This window comes from Cheilinus undulatus, linkage group 8, assembly GCF_018320785.1.
Source record: "Cheilinus undulatus linkage group 8, ASM1832078v1, whole genome shotgun sequence".
Taxonomy (NCBI): Eukaryota; Metazoa; Chordata; class Actinopteri; order Labriformes; family Labridae; genus Cheilinus; species Cheilinus undulatus.
The window spans coordinates 18,578,944-18,600,118 of record NC_054872.1 but is presented as its reverse complement, the minus strand read 5'-3'; the positions used below and the strand labels follow the sequence as shown (position 1 = coordinate 18,600,118).

The following is a 21,175-nucleotide window of genomic DNA, read 5'->3' as shown; positions in this document are numbered from 1 at the left end:
ACATCAATTAGACCCCCCTCTCTCTTCTCACACTGTTCTATATGCATACATCAGTAGCTGTGCTTAATCATTAGCCACCAGAATCAGCCTTGCATCACTCCAGGCTTGGCTAAGTTTCTCTGCTTTGATGGGAGTGGTGTAAAGACAACTGTGCGTGTTCTTGCTCCTCCCATGTCCTCCTCTCTCCCTCTCTCTGTGTTTTGTTGGGGTACAACACTCCCGTTCCTGAGGACCAATCACTCTTAAGATCTCTCCCGCTCACAGCACACTCTCTTACTCTTCTCTTTCTCTCCTTCTGTCTTCAGTCCTCTGCTACTCCCTTGTTTCCTCTCTTCCCTTCTCCTCAGACATCCCACTCCCACTCCCGACCAGGATCTACAAACCAGTTCCTCAAGGTAAGAAACAAACACACACCTCCTTTACTCACATGCATTTATTTACACATCAACAAAACATTTATTTACTAGTTTATGCCATTGTTTGATGTGATTTATTGTCTCTGGCTCTTCTGCAGAAGTTATTCATGAGTAGGTGTTTATCTTCAGTCCTCACCCTCATTAGGGCCAGTCCCTACAGGCAGAAGTGATAAGGTGTAAAAATTTCTGAGATATCCCCCCAGGCTTCAAATATCAGTATCACAGGAGCATTGTGGGTCAGTATGAAAGCTTGAACATAAACTTTACACTTCAATTTACTGGTTTCTCGAGTTTTCTTCCAAAAGAAATAGATGTTTTACTGTGTTTATTGTTTACGTTTTGCATGGATGAGGAGTAAGAGGGGGGCGTTCCACAGGAGGGTGGATAACAGGATAAAGGGCAGTTCATTTTTGTTTGTGGTTTGAAGACCAGTCAAACCATGTGTAATTCCTTTAGAACAAGGGGAATGCTGCATCAAGCAAAAGTGATTTTAGACCCTTTTCAAGAGGGCTTCAGCAGAGTGGTAATAGTAAGTAATATGTCCAATTTATTCCCTTACACCATGCCTGAAAATGGCATGATAACAGGTAAGCAAGGCCGACCATAAGGGAGGATGAAGGGAAGAGATTTCTGGGGTCCAGTCAAATTGGGGGCCAATGGGGGTCAGAAAAATCATGGTCCATAACTGAATAATAACTCTTATTAAAGCAGCAAAAAATGAATTTTGTTTATTTATTCAATTGGTGATGTTGACAATGTGGATGGGCACAATTAACAGAGCAATTAGGGAAGATATGTCAAATTTCATAGCAAGGTCATAACGTACAAAAATGTCAGGATGCCAGAAAAAAGCAGAGAAAAACTTTAAAAACCTAAATGGTAAACAATTATATAATCGTAAAAAACCCCTACAAAAATAGGTTAAAGTGGCAAAAGATGTGGCATTACTGAAAAGTGGCAAAAATGGGCAGAGAGCAGCAATAAAAAAATAAAAAGGGTAAAAGTGGTAAAAATGGATGGAAAGCAGCACAAGTGGGATCAAAGTGCGATATAGAAAGTGGCAAAAATGCAACAAAAGTGCTATGAAGAAGTGACAATGACAGTCAAAAGGGGCCAAAAAGACGTGATAAGGATGGGTAAAAAATGAAAAACAAAATGGGCAGAAAGCAGCAAAAGCAGCAATGGTTGGAAAAACATGGCAAATGGGTGGAAAGCAGAAACACAAGGGCCAACACTGAATAATAACATCACAGAAGAAGACAGTTTTGCCAGTGATGATCTGTTGACTTTTGAAGATCATAGAGAGTCATTCATGTACTTTCTTGTCTGTCTCAGGACCTTTAAATACGCTATGTTTTGTTGTATTGGAGTGTTATGAATAGCTTTGGTCACACAGTCTTAACACTCAGCATCCGTTCGCAGAGAGGAGTTTCTCTCAGAGGCATAAACTGTCCATTTATATTTAAAAAAAAACTGGAAAATAGAGGTATAAATACACAGAACTGAAGGCTAAACTTGGGCATTTCAACCCAAATGAAGGTGTGAGATTGTTGTTTGCTCTGTTTTATGTATCCAGGTTATCCCTCTCTGCTTAGCTCATTAGTTAGAGCAGCCAGTTTGACTGAAGTAAGTTTGAGCTTGAGCTTTACTATCTGATGTTTACTTAAGAAAACAAAGCTTGGCAGGACAAATCAGAGATGTAAGAGAGAAAAACAGCTAAAAAACAGAAGTACTGTCACACATATAAAATTGGACATGAATGAACCCTGTTTTTAATATACTGAAGCACACATCGTCACAAAGTCAGGATAAAGATTGTAGTTACTAGTGTAAAAGCTTGAGTCCTTGTAATAGATATCACTTAAAGTCATCGACATTGTGTAGTGAACCAGGAGCCAACAGGACGGTGATGTTAATGACTAGATTAACCATCAGCAGAGCCAGGAAAGCTGCAGATCAATGAGCTCATGTTACTTGAAAGATGCTTTTTTTACAACTCAGACATATCAATCTGCATGGGTGTGAAAAACGGTTGTTACTATCAGAAAAAGACATCTTAGCCTCTTTTAGACACTGAATATCTGCAATTAGTTCATGTTTATTTGGTGTTTTATAGTCATGCATGCAGTGACAGTTAACTTATGAACTCTGTTCACTGAGTGTGGGAAAAGAATGTGAAACAATCTTTGCAAAGTTGTAGCATTTAATTTAATTTTTGTATGTTGAACTAAAGGGAACCGCTAACAGGTGTAATGACACTTTGATTTCTTGTGTTTCTCTTTTAAACAGTAAGAGCAAGGTTGAAAGAATAAGTTGAATCTTATGAAACCTAAGGCTTTGAATCTTCTTCAGGATTAATGTAAGGGCAAAGAAATGTTAACTGTGGTATCACTGGTATTCCAAGTTACTGTGGTGTGTTAAACAGACTTCACATAGTCATCAGACATGCTGGCTGTCATGTCCTCAGGTAGTAATCCCACCTTGCCAAGCAGCTTTGACCTGCTTGTTTTCACTGACGTTGCTGAGACGACGCTGGAAGCTGTAATTTGAAGGAAAACAAACATAGCCATTTGTGGTGTTTTTACAGCCTGACAGCTGTGGATTCATATATTTGGTTTGGGATTAATACAGCTTTTAAAGGAATGTTAGAAGCGAGATATAGAGAAGGAGATGTTGGGTTGTGTTTGACAGTGTTATCGCAACACCTGTGACAAGCTGAGGCAGCACTACTTCTGCTAACATAAGGTTGTAATTAGACACTGTGATGTGGGAATTTCTGCAAGTTCAAACAAAGTGACTACTGTGTTTCACTCACTGTTCCCATGACTTAAAAAATTCTATTTTTAAATGACCATGTTGAGCCCGCTCTTATGCAAAGCTTAAAAGGTTGGTGTACATACAGAAAATGCAGGACTAAGGCACACATTGCATGCAAATGCCATATAATCAAACCAAAAATGAAATCAATTTTGTCCAATATGCATATTCAAGGGTGTGCTTTTTGTCTTTTTTTTTTAAGTTGAAGGTTGTAACCAATAATTGCAGCCATATTGCACTCACCATATGACTGCATGTGGAATGTATGTTTTTATTCCTGTAAGAACGTCGGTCTGGTGTAAGGGAAATATTGTTTTTTTTTAGTTAGCATGTGTTCAAGTTTTCAACATCAAAGCACACATGTTGGGTTTGGAACGAGACTCTGTTTTCCATCACAGAGTATACACACAATACAAAGAAATCTCATTCAGGATTTAAATGTTTCATCTCTGAGTTGGGTATCTTTCAATCCATGAGGTTACCCGTGGAAAGCAGATGGACTGGCCTGACTCCAAGTCTTTGCTGTAAAGCTCCAATCTACAATGGTTATGCAATGAAGGAAAATGGATCTAGCCAATCAGCATCACTTTCAGGCGAACAAGGCTAGCTATGGTTGGGGTTTAGCTGCACTGGAAGCCGATAGCATTGGCTGCCACTAGCTTAGCAATTACCTTGGATGTAGCTGTAGTAGACTGGCAGTTTTATCAGAACTGGATCTTGTTTCTTTACAAAATAAAGAGCAAAAAAAAAAAAGCACTGATGAAAAAGATGTTTTCACTCTTTTGCTGACCTGCTTTGACATGGGAAGGGGTGTGGGCTGGAGAGTAATTGCTGTTGATTCAGTATATACAATGGCTACTGGTGGAGCAATTAGCTTGCATGTAGCCACAGCGGCAGTTTTATCAGAAATAGACCCCATATCTGTAAACAAGAGCAAAGAGGCACAGAGAAAGCTTCTCTTGCCAGAGAAGGTGTTTTTGCACATGTTCTGACTGGCTTAGACACAGAAAGAGATGAATGTAAATATGTCCATGTAATGGATATATCTGTGACCTTGAAGGAATAGCCTGACGCACTATAAAAAATGTTTCATTTGCTCATGAAATTGAATATACTTATTTCAAATCTTTAACTGAGACAAGATAGTATTCTGACCAGACGATGGTTAAAATGCTTACTAACATAAATTTCCCTTTGGATTTTCCTGAGGTTAGACTCAGGCAGCTACCCACAAGTTCTTTTTCAGAATTTTCCCTTTTATGCATCAGTTAATGGGGTGATATTGCTGATGTCAGAACTTTTAATGCTTTTACGATCTTTTCCCCCAGCTTATGGTAAATACGGTCTTCTATTTTCTGCTCATCAGTACTTTTCAAAGCTCTCTAGGCACTATCAGTCTGAAATGCTTTTAGATAAAACCACAATTCTGGTATTTTTACCCTATTTCTCACCAACAGGAAATGGCTTCCAAACAGCCGCTGGGCTACAAGTGTCGCATAGCTGGAGTGCTGCTCCTCCTCCTGGCCAGTATTGCTGCTCTAGTTGCTGTGGCGGTCATTCAGGACACCTGGGCGACTAAAGAGTACACAATAGAGGTGAACATTGTGCATGTAAACTCAGAGGCACGTTATTCCAGGCTGTAGAGCTGCTTGACTTCACATAGCAGGAGAACAGAAATGCTATGAATGTGACACTATCCAGATGACAGGCCAGGGTCAAGGTGAGATTGTGGCCCTGCAGAACCTCGTGTATTTATTTAGAGGGGGGTACTGGGAGGTGCTCAAGACTGTTTGTAACATAGATGGAGTCTCCATGATGTCACCCATTGGTCTCTGAGGAAGTGTTATGAAACCCATTGAGGGGGGTTGCCATATGGGAAGCCTGGACTCTCAAGAAGACAATTATAATAACATATTTTATAACAACAAATATAAAACTCAGTCATTAAGTCATGTGTGTCAAAGTGTGCAACTCTTACTGCACAGATTACAATAAGATCTGAATCACTCATGATGGAGAGAAAGAGAAAGAAGCAGACAAAAATGTGAACTTATCTTTAGTTATAGTTATATAAAACAATAGTTAGTGGGTTTCCACCCACTTCTGCATAAAAAAACTGACTGGAAAGACTGTGAAAACAACCAACCAACAAATAAACAAAAAGCCCTCAGTGAAAAGTTTTAGCCTTGGAGGAATGGCTGCCCATTAGGTGGCATAAAGGAGAAAACTTCCTGGGACCATAATGGGCATCAAAAACATGGTCCATGTAAATTTAAGCAGTGATAATAATGCCTTACCTCATCTTAAATACTCACCATTGTTATCAATGCAAATGAAAAGAAAAAAACTTTTGGCAAGCATTTTGAACCAAATAACTAGACTTGCAATGTACAATTCATAGCCATGCCATGACAGGCAAAAAAGAAAGAAAAAAAAAAGGGGCAGAAACTGAGGCAACTTTCTAGGGAATATTTAACCTCCTGAGACCTGAGATTGCATTTGTAATTAGAATGCATTTTTAGTTTCTCCTACTAACTGGGCTTATGAGGACCTGATAAGTGTAAAGGCTTGATCTTGTCTTTTAACAGGAATTAATTTTGACAAAAAATTATTTCCTATATTAACACAAATTTCTTGAAATTTTAAAGATACTACCTAAAATTTCAATGAAAAATTGTAAACATCTTTTTAAAATTTTCCCAAAAAAAATGCCCTCAAATTTTTTCAAATGTTTCAGTTGACCTTCATCATAAAACCTTAATATTGATCTAATTTTCCCCCAAAATTCAAAATAAATTTGTGAAAATGTAAATAAAATCCCCAAAATCTCGTAGCAAATTTCCCAAAAAACACAAATATATTTGATGAAAATGATGCGTTTCCTGAGACAACCTAAACATTTCAAAGCATATTCCCCTCAAAAATTCAAATAAATTCCTGGTTATTACGAATACATTTCCTTCATGTACACAAGCATGCCTGAAAGTTTCCAAACTCCCCCAAACATCCAAATAAAGGCCCTAATTTCCAGGAAAATGGTAAGAAATTTAACTGCAAAAATTTTCAAATGAATGTCTCAAAAAATATACAAAATAGCCCAATATTTTTATGCAATTGAATTCCCAAGATATATTTCTAAAACTATCCATGAAAATTCCTGAAAAATTCTTAACAAATTACACCAGTACTTTAAGTGAATTACTTAAACTTCATTGGATATTCCAGACAATTATCTAAAACTATTCTAGTATTAGTATTATTATGTTGTAATGTAATGGGCTGGATTACTGTAACGCACTTCTCTTCGGGATCCCAAGCAAGAACCTTCAAAAGCTCCAATACGTTCAAAACAGCACAGCTAGGATCCTGATGACAGTGCGTAAATTTGAACACATCACACCAATCCTGCAATCCCTACACTGGCTTCCCATCCACTTTAGAATCCAATACAAAACCTCCCTCCTCAACCACCAGTGCATCTATGGCAATGCCCCATCATATCTCAAAGAACTGTTAACCCCCCTGAACCACCTCAAGACACCTCCGTTCCAGCAACTCCTACTGCCTCCTCACACCCAGAACCAAACTTCGCACGATGGGTGACCGTACCTTCTGCTCCTCCGCACCCCGCATCTGGAACACCCTCCCTGACCACATAAAAACTCCACAGACAGTTGAATCCTTCAAAAAACAACTCAAAACCTTTCTCTTCCAAAAAGCATTCACCGACTAACAGACATTGACCACTCTGCCTCTAGATCCCACCCTCTCGTACTTTGAACTTATCAGAACTCTGGTGTCTTTAAACTGTTTTTATTCCTGCTTTGTGCTATTCTTTTTCTGATTTTATTTTAATCCTGTTTTTATTCTATTTAACGCTTTTACCCTTATGCACCTACTTGTCTTACTTTGAGATTTGTTTCTAAATGTAAAGTGCATTATAAATAAAATTTATTATTATTATTTATTATTAATGTCCTCATATGTGCGAACAGGGTCTGAGGATGTTAAACCCTACAAAAAGTCGCAAACATTAATAACTCTCCTAGAACTCCTCCAAGAGCTCATAGGTTTAGGTAAATTTGCTCAAAACTCTATCTCTGCAGAAAAAGTCCTTGTTCTGTTTATTCTGTTATTAGCTTCCAAGATAGTGTTCTATCAACCATAATGCTACATGGCATTGAGCCCTTGTCTTCTGCAGTGTTTTTTTTTTTTTTTTTTTTTTTTTTAATTTTTGCACAAGTAGCGCCACCTACTGGTCAACCTGTTGACACCTGATATCCACAGAACAGTAGTGAATAGAAAATTTGCACAAATGAGCATTTTTCTCATGCTAGATGTAAAAAAAAAAAAACAGTTGTTGGCAATACATTTGAAGGGAACCCCACTAATGAAAACAACCATAACAAAGCAGACAGTTTAGTGGTTGGTACTGGATTTAGCTAACATGAAGTCTAGCCTCCCGGCTAAACTCTTCTATGTTTAATTATGTAACTCTCTATGGTCAATATTATCAAAATGTATTAGCTAAAAAAGTAGACCCTGTATAATTTAACACATGAAGAAAAGAGCCACACTTTGAACCAGGCAGTATACATGCTTAATTCTTTAGCGAAAATGGACATTTTAACACAGGCTCAAATGGAGACTTTGTTTTTTGGACCCTGTCTCAAGTGGACACTTCAGGAACCGCAGTTTTTAGTACTTCTCCACTCTCTTGATTTATAACACCAGCTGTTGTAGAAGCCTTTCTGTTGTTTAATTGTTTTTTTTTTGTATACATGCTTAGGTAGATCTTCGAGAGCTTTGAAACCTTATTCTATACAAGGTAGAGTGTGCAATTATATAAACCAAATGTGCTTTTTTGATGCGACTTTTTGCCTTCTGCAGTATGGTATAGTGATAGACTCTGGTTCATCTCGGTCAAATGTGTACCTGTACGAGTGGCCAGGGGAGAAGGAGAATGAAACCGGAGTGGTGACTGAGAGACATAACTGCAGAGTTGCTGGTGAGTCTCTTGTCTTTACGAAATAAAACTGCAGTTTGTCCAAATTGGGTAATAAAAGCATTTAAGTAGAGAGAGATGCTTTTTTTTCTTGAAGTAAATGAGCAAAAATTCTAAGCCAGAGCTTACTTTGTATTTCAAAATACCAGACATCCATCAACCCTTATTCAACGGAGGAAATAAAAAATGTAACAATATGCATTAATGAAAGCACCTCGCTCTGTGCATTAAGCTCCTGTACTTAAGAACAAATTTCAAGCCTGGCTCTGTGCCAACAGGTGATGGTATCTCAGAGATGAAAGTCGACCCAGAGAAGGATGCCAAATCGTGGGAGGCATTCAACACGTGCATGGGCGAAATCATGAAAATCATTCCTGTTGAAAAGCATAAAACCACGCCACTCTTTCTGGGAGCCACGGCTGGAATGAGACTGCTGCAGTAAGAAGTGTTGAAATAATTCAGCTTTGTTGATTCTCTCCCTATTACTTATAATAGGGAGTGACAGGAAAGATCTGAACAATCTGGGCCCATTCATGCCCTGTTCATACTCCAAATAGTTTCTCCCAAAGACCTTGGAGTAACAATAAAGGCCTAGCAGTAAAACGTGTTAAGACTCAAGACTGGGGGAAACATTCACAAGCTGGTGATACTTAGATCCTGGATGTTCAAATTGTTTTTTTCCCCTCATAGTCTTTTGGTGGTTAATGAGTTTTAAAGTGCATGGTACTTATGTGTTTTGCTCTGATTTAGTCCTTGACTCCACTCAAAATAATCCACTATGTTAAGTCTAAAATACTTAACACAAATACAAATCAAATCAGTTTTTGACAGCATGTTGTAAGATCCGCTCTAAAAACAGCGGCACTTTGTCAAAAACACATGTGGGAGGGAAACAAAAAGGAGTTATGTTGTGGATTGAGAGGCTGGAGCTAAATTGCTCTTTTATTGGATCAAAAGGTTTGATTTTGGGAACTTTACTTTGATTCTCTTGTCTGGGAGTAGCATTAAAGAATCCAAAGAATTCACATGTGTATGGCTAATGAAGCTGGGGTTATGAGATGACTGGCTTAGCTCAGTTTAGCTTATTAGAAAGACTACAGGAAGGGCTTGCAAGTTCAGATTCAGGAGACCCCAGAGTTTTAGCTGGAATTTACAAAAACGCCTTCAGAAGGTCATGGGCAGGGCTGGGACAGGGGTTAAGACATCCATTCCTTCTTCTTAATGCAACACCATCAACCACTTTATCTAGTCTGTGCTGCTTTTTCAGATTTGACATTGGCTATACCATCACAACCATTCAGGGTTGACTAACCTACTTACTTACAGTAATGTATGGTCATGTAAAGCAGTGGTTCCCTACATTTTTACTTAGAGACCCTCCTACTTGTATTGAAGAGATGCTGAGCCCCCCTATAGGACCCACTCAAAAATACTGACATTTTTTTTTAAAATATCAACATCCATATAATTATTTCATTGATAAAATCCTAAATAAATCGCTCTACACATCTTTTTCTTACCAAAAGACCATTGTACAAACTCTTTATTGAGTGTTTTATCATGATTTTACTAAATATGTGCAAATCTGTTTTTGACAGCCTCAGAGCAGACAAAGCCTCATGCCCCCAAGACAACATTAATAACAATCCCAGAGTCACAATGGCATCTCTGATTGGTTGAGCCTGCCTTTACCCATGAAACTTCCCTGTTCTACTGCTAATTGTGAATTTTACAGATGTTTTTTCCACCCAAAATACAGTTGAAATGGGGAACAATGATGCATTATTATGTTAACAAGGAAAGTCTGTATTTATGACCTTATTACAAGAAAATCCATCTCGTCACAGTGTCTCAGCAATACCTCTGATTGGTTGAGCTTGCCTTTACTGGCAAAGCTCACGACAGTCTGGCTGCAGACCGTACATCTCTGACAGCCAATCCAACTGTTCATGTGAGATGCCATTTACCTCAGAACGGAAGCGCCGTAATTTGCCTGTGCAATAGTAGCACAGTGCAGTATTTCCAGTTTCAGATTTAACAAAAGAAAAAAAAAATCAACTTTAATTTTAATAAACAAATTCTGGCAGTTACATTCATGAAATGACTACATTCCAAAGATTACAGACTAAGGAATAAAACAGAGAAAAAGGTCAAAGGTCTAACCTGGGATTGCATTATGCACAGACCTGTTTTAGAAGAAGTTACATGAACGGTTGCTTGCTTTAGCTTTTTGGCCTCAGCCAACGCTAACAGCTACGCTATAGCAAGGTAATTAACATTACTAGATAAGCCAATGTAGCTAAGTTAGCTTTAGCAGTGTAATCTTTAGCAAAAATGGTTAAAGCTAATTTAGCTATGTAGATGATGTAAATACATAGCTGTGTAACTACTTTGTGAGTTAGCTTTTGCTACATTGGCTACGTAACTCTGCAGAATTTAAATATTTTGTACCTACATGTCAAGATTTGGACCCCAACTGATCAGCTGAACAACTAACTATTCATATGTATCAATCTTAAAAAAGTGCTCTTAGGTTTTGGTTACTCTTTAACGAAGAAGATACACTAGCCTATATTGTGTTACTACTTAAAGATGAATAAGCGCCATCCTTGCATTTTTTGTCTAGGTTAAGTTCATTGTCTCTGTGCTAGCACTTATTTCACACAAAACATACAGATGTATCGATCTTCTTATGTCATTTGCAAAAAGTAAGAACCTAAACATATTAGAAAATAACCAGTGTAATAGCATTTTCCATAACACACTGCATCTGTTTTTCACTTCGCCTCATCACTGCTCTTTCTAATAACATCTGTTTTTGTGCTCTATTTTCTGTGAAGTGAGAGGGATGAACAGAGGTCCAATGAAATCCTGAAAAACCTCAGAGAATACCTCAGCTCTTTGCCTTTTGACTTCCAAAATGCATCCATCATTACTGGTCAGGAGGAGGGGCTGTATGGGTGGGTGACTGTCAACTACCTCATGGGAAACTTTCTGGAGGTAAGATTCAATCCTTTATCTAATCGGAGATTAAACAAGATGAATAGCGCTTAACAAACAGGACCATCAAAAGGTCAACTACACTTTATACGTTCTTGTTTTTTTTTCAGGGACATGCATTTAACAGGTATTTTCGACCAGAGGGGGCACAGACTGTGGGCTCCATGGACCTCGGCGGAGCATCAACACAGATCGCCTTTGCCGTCCAGGAGGATCTCAGGGGGGAAGACTACAGGCTTGTGAAGCTTTACGGATACCCTTACAATGTCTACACTCATAGTTTCCTCTGCTATGGGAAAAATGAAGCAGAGAAGAGAGTTCTGGACAAAGTCATACAGGTATGCAGGCCTGCGTGCAGAATTGGCTGGGCACCTGAAAAACCCAGAGAATGGGCCCCTCCCCACTTGTGATTAAATGGTTGATGTCAATAGATCTGTGATGGTTCTTGTGTCCTGCTGACATTTACCTCATTTAGGGCATTAAAAGTGTATCAAACTATTACAGAGTTCTGATGTTGGAATTTTTCATTCGTGCCACTTTTTAGCCCCTTTTCCACTTTTTCCGCCCAATTTTGTGTCTTTTTTTTTGCTACTTTTAACCATTTTGTTCTGTTTGTTGGCTTTTTTTTGCCACTTTCTGCCCATTTTTGCCACTGTTTACTGGCACTTCCATCCCATTTTTATAATTTTTTTGCCCATTTTTACTTCTATTTTGCTAATTTCACCCATTTCAGCCATTTCTTTTTGGCACTTTTAACCATTTTTGCCATTTTCCGCCCATGTTCACCACTTCCTTGTAAGCACTTTTATTCAATTTTTGCCTCTTATTGCTACTTTTAACCAATTTTTGTCACTCTTTATCAATTTTTACTACTTTTTACGCAATTTTGCATCTTTCTGCCTATTTCTGCCACTTTTGTTGTCGCCACTTTAAAACTATTTTGCATTTTTGTCATGTCATTGTTTTCAATTTTAGTTGTTGAATTGCTTTTTTTGCATCCGGGAGTTTGTGTGCAGTATGACCTTGCCATGAACTCTGACACATCTTTCCTAATTGTTTAGTTTAGTTGGTTTAGTGTTCACATCCACATTGTCAACATCACCAATACAAAGATAGTTCTGTTTTAAGAAAAGAGGTTCATATTTTAAACAGGCTATATTATTTTTTTTGTTGCTTTGGTAAGAGTGATTATAATTCAAGTTAAAAAAAACATTGCTATTACAGCACAACTTTACAACAGACCTTGACTTCTATGGGCCCTCTCTTTGACTGGGCGTTTCTTTGTTGTTTGCATGTCTGAAAAACAAAAGAAAAAAAAAGAAATTACATCACATTTAACTGAAATAAGGGTGTTGGCTCTTCCCTGAGCTACTCCCCTAAGGAGAACATGTTTTGGATTCATGTTTAGAAGAATGTGTGTTCTTGTTGTGGCTTTTTGCATACGTGTGCAGACCAACAAACATTAAAAATTGATGCATGATCACTGCTGTCGCTGATCTGCTGAGAGTCAAAGGGAGACCAGAGATGAATGCATTATGTCATTAACAATATTGATCCAACCTTGAATGGCATCAATTTAGTCTGCTGGAACCGCCTTTTTCCGGAAGCATATGACATAATACTGGAGACTAATAGCACTGGCAGCTTAAGAGGGCTAGGCAGGGAGAATTTGTTATGGGACTAAGTGTGCAGCAGGATTTAAACATTTTGAAAAAAGTTTGCAAAAGAGCTGTCCAATTTTTTTTTATTTCTCATTCTTCCAAGACTACTCCTATTTCTCCTCCTGACATGTCTCCCTCCTCTGTTCCAGCGATCATCTGACCCTTCCTTCATTATAAACCCCTGCTACCCTGAAGGTTTCAACATCACCTTAAAGGCCTCGACCATTTATGACACAGAGTGCACCAAGACGCCCACAAACTACAACCCAGATCAAGCGTATTTCATGGTGGGAACTGCTGATTCAGATGGTTGTGGTAATGCCGTCAAGTCCATTTTTGATTTCAAGACCTGCTCCGCACCCCAGTGTTCCTTCAACGGGGTGGAGCAGCCACCCGTCGTTGGAGAGTTCATGGTAAGAAAGCACAGCTAATCACAAAGAGAGGTTGAAATGAAAAAAAAAAAACACTAAAAAAACCTTTATGTTTCTGCTCTTTTTGTCAGGCATATGCAGGATTCTTCTACACTGCTAGAGCACTGTCGGTGAATGGCACATCAGATTTAGGTGATTTCAGAGCTTTAGTTCGGAAATTCTGCCACTCACATTGGAAAGTGGTAAGTGGAAAGTGGTTTTCACTTGAATTTTTCACATATTTTATGTTCAGAGATTCTTGACACTAGGAGTAGTCTAACCTTTGTGACTGTAAGATGCAATGAATGACAAATGCACCAGGAATAAGTAAGTGCTTTTTGATTTTGTTCTGTACACCAGACCTGCCATATAAGTGTTCCTTCTCTAACCGAGTGGATAACTTCAGTCATGGTGCAAAAGTGTTTCATCCCCAAGAGCATTCTAGGAAATCTCTGCAGATTAACTGAGCCCGGCATTGTTGTATGACAAGAAGAGATATGTTCTTCAGAGTTGAATAACTTTTGAACCATTGATCATAGCCACTTACTTTTCTGTTTTATTTTCTTTTGTGTGGTTCTTATGATGCTATCTATGCTTTTGTAGCTCTTACAGAACATTTTCTACTGCGCCTGGAACTTGGGTGACTTTCCAGGGTCTTTATAGATTAAATCCACACCAGTAACACTGATATTGAACGTGTTTTTGATCCATTTCACAATCCATTTTTTGATCGTCCCTGCTGCTAGCAGGTATTGCCATTTTTCATATTGTCTGTATGTATCCCACAATGCACTCTGACTAAGCTGTGACAACCAATGGCACACTGTTCCGTCGTAACATCATGCTTTGCCAAACAGTTGCAAACACAAATTGGAGGAGAGAGCCTTAATGACACTTACAGGAGAGAAAGAGACACAGAAAGGCTGTCATGCGTCCCTCTGTGTCACTGTAGATAGGAACTGCTTTGAAAAATGACTAAAATTCTCAAAAGTGCCAGGACTTTTTTCTAAAATGTGAATTTTTTTGAAGTCAAGGGATGATCTGTTTTTTTTTTATACTACTACCCTCTGTCCCCAAAAAGCAAAGGAAAGATATTTCTCCAAGAAAAATTCGTAGTCATTAATATTTACATAAAACTTCGAGTTTTAATTTCCATTCAGTTTTTCTCTTTAGTCTTTATGGTCCCATAACTTTAAAAAAATCAAGTTATATTGTCGCAGCACAAATATTTTATAGCCCAGACTATCCCGAAAAAAAGGGGATGTTTAAAGCTTGACTGTGCACCACAGGGTTGATGTTTTGCAAGCTTTTTAAGACAAAAAGTCTAACAGACACAGTGGTTAAACATAGGTCAGGGGCTCAGAGGGTTAAGATGATTGTCATAAAATTGAATAGGATGCAAGAAATACTTAAGAGTGATCGAGGACTGTTTACTTAAAACTAAAAGTGTTTTATCAACTGTGAAAAACAGCCCTGATGTGGCTGTTTTAGCCTTTAATTAAAAAAAGCCCTCTATCTTGTTTATCTTGAATTGTGTGGTAATATTGAAAAGTGCACTCTGAACCAGGATGAGCTCCACCATCATGTTTAGCACCCCATACACATAGACATGGAGCAGTACAGGCAGGACACCTCTTAATGAGTCAGCAACTTCACTCAGGGTGCAAAAGTGTCTAATGCCCAAAGGCATTCTGGGAAAATTCAGCAGTTTAAAGGATGATTGTCAAACAATTAATAAAATCCATCTTAAAACACCTCAGCAACAGAAAAATCTGGCATGATAATCTTTAAAACCATTAAATAATCAGGACTTTGCTGACTTTGGAAGGAGGGGGCGATTGGACCCATTTATCTTGTAGAGTGTACCCTGCCTTAGCAACTCTGCTGTCTGCAATGCATCATTTTATCTGACATGAAACTAAGGCTGTCTTCTCTTTAGTTAATCAGTGGTGATCAGCAAACAGACTTTAGATTTACCACAGTCACTGTGTGCCTGTAGCACCACATTACAACCAGGTGTAGCTAAAAAGAAAGGGAAAAAATGTGTTGTTCTTTTTTTTTTTTTTTGCTAAAAGTTGTTTAAAGTTGCACGAAACTTCAAATGTCAAACAATAGATTAATAACTATCTAAATGTATGAGAACCATGACCTATCCCTTGTAACTTAGTTTTTATGGCAGCATAAATACAAGAACAAGAGAGTGACAATACTATGGGCCACTGAAAATAAAATGTTTGAGATAAAATTTTTTTCCCAATTCTGAGAAAAAAAATCTGAATTCTGAGATGAAGTCAGATTTTTTAAAACTCAGAATTCTGAATTTATTTGAATAGGAAAAAACAACATCTTAGAAAATTTTTTTATTGACCCTTATCCTCTTCCATACAATACAGATAGATGAGGATGGTGTATTGTAAAAATGTTTTGATGGGTGGTCTGGAAAACACAAGAACTTTTGAGCCTAATGGCAAACCACATTCCTCTTCATTTTACCACACAAGAGCTGGGAGAAGGACTCTCTTCCTGAGGCAAAACATCTGCAGACCACTTACTGAGGTGTGAAAGTTGTATGACAACATTTCTCTCCTGGTGCTGATTAAGCTGTGGTATCAAAACTGCAGTCATCTCCTTGACCCGCATATTGTCGCATAATTGATACATACTTTTATGATACCTCTATCTAATCAATATGATCAACCAATTACTCAAAAAACACTTCTGAATGCAAATCTGACAAATGATAAAAATGCTCTCAAGTGGATAATCAGTTACTGAAAACACCTAATGAATAAAATGAGATACTGAAAATAAAATTGTTAAATTTGATGGAAATTTGGATTTTTAAAATTTCAGTAGAAAGTCAAATGAACATTTAATTTCCAAAAAATTAGAACTTTCTGGCTATTATTTGTGTTTTCAGGCTTTAAGGGATTGAATAAACTATTGAAGAGACATTTTTTTCATTACACTAGTGGTTCTCAACTGGTGGGTCAGGACTCAAAGGTGGGTCACGGAGCAGTTTTCAGTGGGTCGCGACTAGATGTCTGAAAAAAAAATGGTGGCAAAAGTCCTTAAGTCTTTACTGGACATGCGTCGATACCTTTTATCTTACCCTTTTTTACTGTGAAATTGGTTAAATTTAAGTGTTTGATCGATATTTCAACTATTTTTTCTCCTCTTTTGCATAAATGAGTATGATAAAGTAATTTCAGAAGTTCTCTGGAAAACTGGCAAAAATGTACACATAATGATGGGGAGAGAGGGAGAAAAATTTGTCAGTTTTGTCCCTTTTCTTTTTAACATCAGATGTTTTGGTCCAATCATGTTCCAAACCGCAACATATTCAGTTAACTAAACATGTGTTGTTGAAAATTTTTTGGAAACTTGGGTCGCGATCTGTCATAAGACAGACTGGAGGGTCCTGAGGCCGGATCAGTTGAGAACCACTGCATTAGGCAATATGAGACTACTTAATTAAAAGTATTGTAAATCTTTTCCATACCACACTCAGAGATGTATTTGCAAGGTTACTATGCCTGGGATTGGACAAGTTATTTTGAGATTTTGGAGAAAGAAATGGTTCACTAGTGTGTTAACAATTTGTCTGACCTGTGGGAAAATGTATTCTGATTTTGCAGAAGGTTTATTTACTTTTCTGTGTATGAAGTTTTTAATGTCTTTGCAGTTAAAATCAATTTTTATAATATTAAAAGCTTAACAATGTTTTCTGTCCTCTTTTTTTAAGCTGAAGCAAGAAAAGACCTGGATCTCTGACAGATATCTCAAGACATATTGCTATGCAGCTCATTATGTCTTTATGCTGCTGGCTGATGGATACAAGTTTGATGAAGAGACATGGAAAAATATTCACTTTGAAAAACAGGTTGGTTGGACAAAAACACAACATCAAACCCAGAGTTTGTAATGCAGGTAATACACAGGTATATGGAGTATACACACACTTATTTTGTTGTCTCCAAAGAAAAACCCACTTCTAACTGGACAGTACACCACATAAAGAGTATATACCCACGTCTGCTTGCAATACTACACCAGAGAGCTTCCCTGATTATTTGGACAAAAGAATCGTTTGCAACAACCCTAAAATCAGGTCATGACCCTCTTATGGTTGGATTGGACAAATTCAGTCTAAAATCTTACCCTATTTATTTTGTAAAAGCAGCCAGCCTTGCACAGCTTTACATTCAATACATACACACTTTTTGTATTCCTGTTTTATCAAAAACAAAATGCTCTTTAGGAGAAGTTCAAGCAATGTTAAGACTATTTCTATGGCAGTTTTATGGGAGCTGCTGCAAGCATCCTTTCATGTTCAGACACAGACATTTAACAGTATCTAACTTACACCAGGGTAAATGAGGCCACCCACTGAAGATGGATGGCTGACATACCAGTCACCAGAGAAAGACAGGCTGTGTATCTCTCCTGAAAACCCCCAGGACGTGACGTGTCAGCACAAAGGAACTCCCTGCAGCTGAAGGGGATTCCTTGAGTGTGACAATAACTCATGAATAACAGAGAAGAAAGAAGCTATTAAAAAGTGACACATTACATCAGCATGTTCCTAATTGCATGGCGGTTACCCTTTTAACTCATGAGAATGTTCTTAGAAAATCTGGCAATGCTCCCAATTTCCAGCCCCTCCAACAAGAGAATAAGTGTGCAGTGTGAGCTGTTGGTAGCCTCTGGGGTGTCTGGGAGTCTGGAGAGGTCCTTAAGAGGATTTTAGAAAACAGAGATGCTTGGATTCTTTACAGGGATTGTCTTTGGGTATTGTGACTCATCTTTTACCCTGGAGCTGTATTAGACTTCATAACAGAGCTGTATTTGCTATTATTGCCTCCAGACATGCAAGGCAATGCACAGAATTAGCTGCAGTGGAAACAAAGACGACTCGGCAGTAACAGCCCAAAAGATTGTCAGTTGGATATAAAAGCAAATCAATCAAAAAGAAAAAAAAAAAAAAAAAAAAGAACAAAAAAACAAAAGAAAAAATTTTAAAAACATGCAGGAAAAAGTTGCAACAGATACACATTCTGCGACACAATATACTGTAAAATCTGTAATTTAAGTTGCCTCGGTATATATGCTATAGTCTAGCAGTTTTGGAGTCTGCATAATGATGTCAATTTAGATTCATAATGTGAAGTCCCTGTGCAGCTATGTCACTCTATTAGTAGCATCAGCTTACCGTGCAAGACAGACACACGGTCTGACAGAGTTGGGCTACCCTGCTCCGCTTACCACTTGCATTCTTCAAAGAAAATGCAGGATCTGATGAGGGATAAATGATATGATTTCTACCTCTGTCAGTCTGGTCTTTATCGCCATGTATCACAGGACATTGTGAACTATGAAGCTGCTGCTTGTAGTATTGGAAGCTTATCATCAATGACACTGAGTTGTGTGCAGTGGGTCATGGTGGCAGCTGTACTTGTAGCGCATAACTTTTATATTGATAAATTGGTCATATCAATATGAAGAATTAATGATATTTGACTTTTGCCAATATCCAATATGCTAATCATTTTTAGCTCATACTGATATCTATACAGATAGTTAAATGTAGTTCAAACATAAATCTTAATGAAATCTTAAAATAAAGAAGACGATTTGAGCTGATGTAAGTCTGTTGGTCCTGACAAAAACCTTCAAATTTTAGAGTTTTAAAAGCTGATCAAGTTTTAAGAACTCCAAATATTTAGATAAACTGATTGTGTAAAGATTTGTAAGCAGCTGAAATATTTTTTTTCGGTGTGGCTGAAGCCAAGATATATAATTAACTGGTTTCTAATCCACTTTAGTTTTCTTTTTTTTTTCTTCACATAATTAAGTTTGAACAATAAGGCTACCCATTCTGAACTAATTTGATTGACTACAAGTAGCAAGACTAAAGGGTGCAGTCTGAGCCAGAACGTGCTCTTCCACATAGTACGGTACATCATTCTGGCTATGTTTAAGTTGGCACCCACTGACAGGACTTCTGTAACTGGGGGGTAACTTCACTCAAGTATCTAATGCCCAAAGGATACAATGACAAAAAATGCTTAATGTGATCGAGTCCTGTGTGCTTAAAATTAAAAATGTGTTCTATCAACAAAAACAGTAGTGTTGAAATTGTTTTTTAAAACAATTTTTCTTAGATTTTAAAGTGATCATACCAGATGAAGCTGTGTTCCTTGCACAAGTCCTGCAGTTTTCATCTTAATCAAGCTATACTTTTTTCTGATCATTAATGACGTACTTGTGATTTTAGCCCAGAATGATATCATCATCTGAACTTGTAAACTGGGAGCTATCCAACCATTTATTTTGGCTTTGTATCTCATAAATTCATGATTCTACTCATGAAACTAAAATTTTCTATAAAGCCATGTGTGCAGAGGATAAGAAAGTGAAGTTTTCTGACTTAAAATAACTCACTATGATTTTTTTCCTGTCAAATATACTAACTTTCAAACTCAAAAAATAGTTTTTTTTCTTGAAAATTAGCAGATCCTCTTTATTTTTTAGAATGGACCTAATATGTTGTTGTGGCTGATATTTACAGAAAATATATCACTTTAAGTTTTCACATCTGATATCAATTAAGCTAATATCTACTTAAAGCAATATAATGCCAATAGTAAAACAATAGGTATCCAAAGGCCATCCTAGACATTGGATTTTATGGACCATTTCCCCATAATCCATTAACTTCTACCCAGCGCCCACTAAAGACTTGGTTCACCTCTATAGGATAAAAGAATATGCAGTATTGTGAATTTGGATTAGGCTGTTTGGTTTATTGTTTTTCTAATTTTCGCTGTTTGTATGTTTAGAGGTAGTCTTTTCAGTTAAAGGAAAATCCTTTTGCATGTTGCAGCACCTTTGTCCTTGTTAGCCTGTGTTCACAGTTAATACAAATTTGTGATCACTAATTCACGGCAAGAACATACGTTCTCCTTTTTTCCTTTCTTTTCTCCAGGTAGGGGACACCAGCATAGGTTGGAGTTTGGGCTACATGCTGAGCATGTCCAACATGATTCCGTCTGAAGTGAAAATCAACCCCCCCATGACAAACCCTGTCTTCGCTGGCCTTATCTTTCTATTTTCAGCTCTAACCATCATAACTGTCGTCAGTGTTTTCATCCTCTGCATTCGCATGTGCTACTGAGTATTAAAAAGGGAAAGATGGGCCTTTTGTCTCTCGGAGATGGCTGTAATCCTTTAAGAGCACCACAGTAGCACAACTGAAGCACTAGTGACAGCTACTTATAATGATGTTTTTGTTTTGTTTTTTTCAGCCTGAGCCATTCACTGCCTCTTGTTTCAGTCATTGGAGTTTTTGAAAAGGGAAACAAGAGTCTCAGATTTTAAGCCTCACAGCATGTTTGAACGGTTTCAAATGTTCAATTGGTGTTATAACATTAAAAATTGTTAAAAACATTAAAACAAATTTTGTTCCTCAGGGAGGCCTTTGGTCTACAATCAAAGGATCTTATTTTCATTTTTTTCCCCAACCTATTTACAGAGAAATGTTGTTTTGGTGGCATATAGATGACACGATAGTTTTATTTGAAAGTAGCTCAAATGTTCAGAAATGTTCTCCTTTTTGTCCCACGTTGTGTACCCTTAGAGTTACACACAAACAGGGACCCTCAGGCAAAAGCATGACTAGCGATAACCCCATCAGTTGACTTTAATTTTAAAGACTGTAGTATGTAGACTGTTATTGCACTGAATGCATCCCTGGTATGGTAGCACTTTGTCCAGATTTGATGGTAGTGTTTTATTGTAGTATTTTATACCAGTGATACACAATGATACTCCACATTTAATGGATAAAAACATCTCTAATAAATA

General features: G+C 37.6%; 1 protein-coding gene across 1 annotated transcript; it reads left to right on the top strand.

The window, feature by feature from the left end:
* Positions 1 to 268: 268 nt before the first annotated feature.
* Positions 269 to 21,175, top strand: entpd3 (ectonucleoside triphosphate diphosphohydrolase 3). Its single transcript, XM_041794378.1, has 10 exons — positions 269 to 395; positions 4,691 to 4,828; positions 8,124 to 8,241; positions 8,517 to 8,676; positions 11,079 to 11,238; positions 11,349 to 11,576; positions 13,049 to 13,312; positions 13,402 to 13,512; positions 17,055 to 17,192; positions 20,298 to 21,175. Exons 2-10 carry the CDS (start codon positions 4,694 to 4,696, stop codon positions 20,484 to 20,486), a joined length of 1,503 nt encoding a protein of 500 aa, XP_041650312.1. The 5' UTR covers positions 269 to 395; positions 4,691 to 4,693; the 3' UTR covers positions 20,487 to 21,175.

Coding starts and splice junctions, on each gene's coding strand:
- entpd3 (XM_041794378.1), top strand. CDS start 4,694: ATGGCTTCCAAACAGCCGCTGGGCTACAAGTGTCGCATAGCTGGAGTG. Junction 8,242..8,516: donor ACATAACTGCAGAGTTGCTG/GTGAGTCTCTTG, acceptor CTGTGCCAACAG/GTGATGGTATCTCAGAGATG. Junction 13,513..17,054: donor GCCACTCACATTGGAAAGTG/GTAAGTGGAAAG, acceptor TCTTTTTTTAAG/CTGAAGCAAGAAAAGACCTG.